This window comes from Coregonus clupeaformis, chromosome 23 (genome assembly GCF_020615455.1).
Source record: "Coregonus clupeaformis isolate EN_2021a chromosome 23, ASM2061545v1, whole genome shotgun sequence".
Taxonomy (NCBI): domain Eukaryota; kingdom Metazoa; phylum Chordata; class Actinopteri; order Salmoniformes; family Salmonidae; genus Coregonus; species Coregonus clupeaformis.
The window spans coordinates 26,292,289-26,298,575 of record NC_059214.1 but is presented as its reverse complement, the minus strand read 5'-3'; the positions used below and the strand labels follow the sequence as shown (position 1 = coordinate 26,298,575).

Below are 6,287 nucleotides of genomic sequence, written 5' to 3'. Positions count from 1 at the left end.
GTGCACACCTCCCCTCCTAACTAGCTCTACTGTTTACATTCTGTTACCAAGGAGATAGCCTGCCAGCCAGGCAGGCCAACAGTAGATTAAATGCCAGTCTGAATGGGCCTCTAAAACAAAGAAAGGCAATACTGTGTGCATGCCTACAATTAGCAGTGAGATCTGTAAAATGTTAATTTTTCCTATATGAATTAGTAATAATAAATGACACCAAAAATGTGTTGGTTCTCTGTCACAACAAGCTGTCTTGACGCTCACCTCTGTAGTTAATCAGTATTTAATCAGTATTAGGCTCATATTTCACATGTCACATGTATGGGATATTGCTTTGTCTTCAAAATAAAGCCTGTTATGCAGAGCACCTCTTTGACATGCTTTGGTCCATATGCCTGTCAGCTTTTAAGTAAATTTTAATCTATTGCTTTATGTTCCCCTTCAACTTAGAGAGCTGAGGCTTTATACAAATCATATTTATTGTTTCCAAAAAGACACAACAGCGATGGAACTTTGAGTTTCCCCCATAGTAGTTTGAAAACTGGTTTTACACACAAAAAAAGATTTTATTTTGCAATATAGAATCAAATGTCTGTAATGGAAAATGCAGTATATTGTACAAAATATACAGTACTTTCAAGCTTACATGGAAACACAAACCTGTTTCATTTATGAATATAGAGTCAGTGTATAACTAACAAAGTGCAGAAAGCTCCTATATGGAAGCATACAGTTTAGTTGAGCTATTACCTACCATAGCCATAGTCCATATTTTGTGAAAAATGCCATCACATGCATACATTATGTACAATGACTGTTAACACTTTTCTAGACCACTCTGTCATAAGCCCAACACTGTCATAACAATAGTATCATGAAGGCTTTATAAACGGAAGGTTCAAGCCGAAATCCAATCCAATGTTTTCTGTGATGATTAGTAGAAAGTTTAAGAAACATCCTAGTTCATCTTTTTGAAGGCCATGTCAGGTCAGAGTTCACAGGGCTTGGATGTGATGTCACACAATGTCCTCTTATCCTATCTGAGAAGTTACCGGTAAAACCTGAAGATTGTGGGGAATATCTTCTTATGAAGGTATTGTACCCGTTCCTCTTGTGTTCTCAACTTCTCAAATTCAAAGTAAGGGATCTGGTGGGGAACATACAGACAAAGAACAATGTCAGATGGAGTATTTTTTTTAAATGAAGACAAATGTAACTCAGTCACAGAATTACACAGAAAATGACACATTACATTGATTATAGAGATGAATTCAAAGCACATACAGTACTAACACACATTCCACACACCTCACATTGTGTGTCTATTCTATCCTGCAACCAGGAGCGGAGTTTCCGTACCTGAACCACTTCGTAGCCTATTCTGCAGAGGTGGCGTCTCTTTGTGGCCTCCTTCCCCAGGAGGTGATGGGTGTTTCTGCAGAAGCGGTCCTGAGCATCCAGGCACAAGGCAATCCTACATAGAGGAAAATGTAGTCATGAAATGCAACAATTATCATTCTCTGTGTCCGAGAGTCTGTGTCCAGGAGGATCTGCCTGAACAAGGTGCTGTGAAGATTTGCTCATTGCAATAAATGGTTGTATTTTAATTGAATTGAATATTTGGAAGTAAGGATCACATATTGGGCACTTTGGAAAACAAGGTGATTTGTAGATCAGTGAATGAGTCTGTGCAGCGCCCTGTCAGACTGATCCTCTCTAACACATTTCCAATGGCTCTTACCTCCTATGAGTGTGGTCCCACTGTGAGAGAGGCAGGACAAACCCCTCCTCATCCAGACAGATCTCCACGTCTATGGTGTATCCAGGCTGTGTGAAGACCTTGGTAGAGTAGTAGGTCTTTCCCCCTAGCAGCTTGTTAAGAGGGCCCTTCACCTGGTTGTACAGGTAGCCCTCTATAGGGCTCTCAAAGGAGTGGTCGATGGAGGAAAACTTCCTCACATGGAGGTGGTAAGGTAATCTGGGGCCCTGTACGGAATACAATATAATATACAGTATATACATCAGAATGAACTTACTGTTCAATCCAACTACTTTAAAATAATATTTTTCATTCGGTGTGACACGTAAAAGCCCATTGTAACTATTCCCCCTCAGGAGACTGAAAATATTTGGCATGGGTCCTCAGATCCTCAAAAAGTTATACAGCTGCACCATCGAGAGCATCCTGACTGGTTGCATCACTGCCTGGTATGGCAACTGCTCGGCCTCCGACCGCAAGGCGCTACAGAGGGTAATGCGTACGGCTCAGTACATCACTGGGGCCAAGCTTCCTGAACATCCAGCACCTCTATACCAGGCAGTGTCAGAGGAAGGCCCTAAAAATTGCCAGACTCCAGCCACCCTAGTCATAGACTGTTCTCTCTGCTACCGCACGGCAAGCGGTACCGGAGCACCAAGTCTAGGTCCAAAATGCTTCTTAACAGCTTCTACCCCCAAGCCATAAGACTGCTGAAAAGCTAATCAAATGGCTACCCGGACTATTTGCATTAACCCCCCCCCACCCCCCCACCAACACACCCCTTTTCTTTACGCTGCTGCTACTCGCTGTTCATTATCTATTATCTATGTACATATTACCTCAATTACCTCGACTACCCTGTATCCCCGCACATTGACTTAGTACCGGTACCCCCTGTATATAGCTTCGTTATTGTTATTTTATTGTTGCTCTTTTATTTTTTACTTTAGTTTATTTAGTAAATATTTTTCTTAACTCTTATTTTTCTTAACTGCATTGTTGGTTAAGGGCTTGTAAGTAAGCATTTCACGGTAAGGTCTACACCTGTTGTATTCGGCAGATGTGACAAATACAATTTGATTTGATTTGATTTTGAACAGAGTCAGAGGGTTTTAATTTTACAGATAATTTTGCATAATTATTGTGTGATTTATTTGTATATTTACAATGTTCATAGAGAGGGACTTACCCGGTAGTAGGTGCACTCTAGTGAGGTAGAGAGGTTGAGTTGGGTTAGCTGGCCTAAGGCATGCTTGTCCAGGGGCTCCCCTTGTGCTGTGAAAGAACAGAAACACATACATAACATGACTCTGGCTAGCTCAGCTGTGAACAGTTGCAACTGAATGGAAAGGACAAAGCTGACCCTGTTACCTAGATATACACACACGACATGAAATTGTGCACCCACATACTCACATGTAGCCCGTTTACTTTCGCTCACTCACTTTTTACACACACACACACACACACACACACACACACACACACACACACACACACACACACACACACACACACACACACACACACACACACACACACACACACACACACACACAGATTGACTAGCCTACCTTGCAACCTCTGTAGGAAGTAGGGGCTGAAGACTTTGGACACAAAGTTGAGTGGAAACCTCTCCAGGTGAATACAGGAGTGGAGCACCTCAATCAGAGCCCTGGGCTCGAACTGGGAGAAGCGAGAGGACAGGACACTCTCCAGCATCTTAAACATCTGACTGGAGCACTGGGGCAGGTAGTTCAGTCTCCCCATGGCAATGATCTGCTGGGCTATCTGGGGTGTGGTATACTTCTCTGAGTTGCAAATAAAGCTCTCAGCCACAGCTTCGAATATGGGCTCTGAGCGACACCTCATCTGAAGGCAAAACTCCATCACCACGCTTGTGAGTTCAGGGTCTGCGTCCAGTATTTTGCCTGGCAGGTGCTTTTCCATGGCTGTTATGAACTCTTCATCATGCTGACCGAAATGCATTAAGGCACCTAGAACTTTGATGAGCTCTTCATCTTGGAAAGACTTGAATACTCTAGAGGCCCGTCTGCTCAGCTTTAGAATCAGCACAATAGCCTGCCTCTGTTGTAATGCTATCAGGGAGTGGAGGATGTCACTGATGTTGCTGGCTCGTAGTCTGTGTATCAGTTTCTCTGTGTGTCTGTGCAGTCTTGACATGAGATCTTGGCAACGGTGTGGGTCCTCGAGTAGTGCAAGGAAGGAGTACACACGAGCGGTTTCATTTTGGGTGAGAGCCTCAGCCTCATCAATGCTGATGCTCACGGAGTCGAGAACCTGATCGACAATCTCTGACCTCTTCCCCTCCAGGTTATAGGCCACTTCTCCAAGATGGCACAGGTGCATGACCCCAATGTCTGTTTTGGAGAGGTGTGTCCTCCACTGCTCTTTCAATCTGGAGGCAATTGAACTTTGATAGTCCACACCAAGCTCAACACATACTCCCAGTAAGGTTGCCAGACCCTCAATTTTCTCATTGCTGGGAGCTTCTTTCAAACGTGTTAACAACTCCGGTAGAACCTCAACCTCAAAAAGGGATTTGACAGAGAGTGGCTCCACTTTTAGGGGGCCTAGCTTTGTTGGTGAAAAACTGGTTCCTAATTGGGTGTCAATGGATGGCTGTCCAGCTGTTTTAGGCAAAAGGCCTTTCTCCAGGTGAACCATTAATTCGTAGTCTTTCTCTTCTGCAAATGACAGGTTACTTAACTGTTGCGCCACCGCCCCCATCTCACGTGTGTTATGGAAGCAGCCTAAACTACTTTTCACACACGGTTGTGCCATTCTGGCTTTACAAGAAACGTCCGATTTCAATATTCTTCCAAGTGAATTTGAGTGACATTGTATTAACCTCCGACTACTAGTCATGAAATAGTTGGGCGAATACTGACACACAGCCCTAACAGAGGAAGAAATGCTGACAACTGACTTCATGATGGAAATGATGTAATCTCCCTCTTAATCACAGTGGAACCTAGAATAATAAGAACATGAAATTGTGTTATTATGCATGCAGACACATTATTATACTTCATTAATTGCATTGCAGTCCAGTTTGTTACAGTACCTTCTTTAGCAGCAACGTCCATGCACCAAAAACACATGGCACTCTTTCACTTTTGGTAAAATACCAAACTGAAATTCCAGTAAAAGACATTGCCTACCTTACATAAGCATTAGCTTTTGAGCACAATTAATATATTTTTCTTTAAGTGTGTAGATTGCTTACCTCCTCGGTTCGAATAAATTGGAAGAACTGATGAGCCACGGGGACTTATGGAACTGGCATTGTGTGTTCGGTAATTCCTTGTGTAATGTCACATGTGTCACTATTTGCTGCCATCTGCTGGCAACATGAGTGTCCATGAAGGCATTTCATGTCTCCAATTGTCTTATGAAATGAAGGCCTATATGGCTTATTATTATGTCATCATATTGCCTTTAGTAACAAATATATTACAACATGTATCAAAGCAATAATTGTATCTGAGTGTTTGACAATATGCAGACTGATATTAATTCCAAGAGTAAGTTGTAAAAGTAAGATCTATTTGCTACTACTATTACTACTAGATGAACAAATTCAACTGCATTAATGAAAGGAATTTAAAACAAAGGATTTGAATGAAGGTAAATTGTCAATTGTCATTAGGAGTGCTTCAAAGCACGAGCCTTGTGTCAAAATCTATTTCTTGGTGTAAAAAGTATCAAATTCGGTGACGTCATTGCTTAATTGCGGAAGAGACTCCGTCAATCCCATAATGCAACGGACAGCAAAAATTATAAACAGGAATTCATGATGGCGGCTGACAGTGACGTGAGTACGGTACTGGTGTACAGTTTATAGAGTAAACATTGCATCATATTAACAATGTTCAGAAAATATTGGATGTTAACGTTAAATTATTTCCTTTCTGTTACAGCCCGAGTCAGAGGTCTTCGAGATCACGGATTTTACCACCGCGTCAGAGTGGGAGAGGTAGGTGGAGACTGTAGATCTCTGGCTAGCTAAATTAGCTCTAGCTAACAGTAGTTGTGAATCATCATCAGACTAGATAGAATAATTGGTTTAGAAACTATTCATGGCTGGCCGAATATAGTTCGCCTCTTCCATATAGCTAGCATAATATGCTGAGTATATGGCAGACAACTTGCTTGTCTCCTCTTGTGCTGTCAATCACATTGCTCAATTGGCTAGCTATGCTGGTTTGCATTGCATTCCCTCACGAAAGAAGATTGCAGTACAACTGCAGTTACAGTGCAGGACACTGCAGTTATTCTGCAATTACTGCGGCCAAAACTGCAGTTACTTCACTTTTACTGCAGTTTCAAAACGGCAATCTTTTTTTGTTCTGTTAGTGGCTTATCCATAGGGTAGCTAGCTGTCCTGTCACATCAGGATTGCGAAAGATAGCAACTGTTCTTACCAATGTTGACAGCTCAGCAGAGCCCTACATACACTACATGGTATGTGGACACACTTGAAATGAGTGTAATCTGCTATTTCAGCCAC

At 42.2% G+C, this 6,287-nt stretch overlaps 2 protein-coding genes across 4 annotated transcripts in view; one reads left to right on the top strand and one right to left on the bottom strand.

Moving 5' to 3' along the window:
- Positions 1-489: 489 nt before the first annotated feature.
- On the bottom strand, positions 490-5,074 carry LOC121536240 (FAST kinase domain-containing protein 3, mitochondrial-like). Its single transcript, XM_041843509.1, has 6 exons — positions 5,004-5,074; positions 3,328-4,748; positions 2,943-3,028; positions 1,736-1,980; positions 1,354-1,468; positions 490-1,141 (listed from the first exon to the last, which is right to left on the bottom strand). Exons 2-6 carry the CDS (start codon positions 4,706-4,708, stop codon positions 1,043-1,045), a joined length of 1,926 nt encoding a protein of 641 aa, XP_041699443.1. The 5' UTR covers positions 4,709-4,748; positions 5,004-5,074; the 3' UTR covers positions 490-1,042.
- A 469-nt stretch (positions 5,075-5,543) lies between these two features.
- The window catches only part of rab3gap1 (RAB3 GTPase activating protein subunit 1), a 53,660-nt gene continuing 52,916 nt past the window's right edge, over positions 5,544-6,287 (top strand). For all 3 annotated transcript variants that reach the window (XM_041844142.2, XM_041844141.2, XM_041844143.1), the window contains exons 1-2: positions 5,544-5,591; positions 5,698-5,753. In XM_041844142.2, the coding sequence (XP_041700076.1) occupies positions 5,571-5,591; positions 5,698-5,753 (77 nt within the window). In that variant the 5' untranslated portion in view covers positions 5,544-5,570. The remainder of the gene's footprint in view (positions 5,592-5,697; positions 5,754-6,287) is intronic.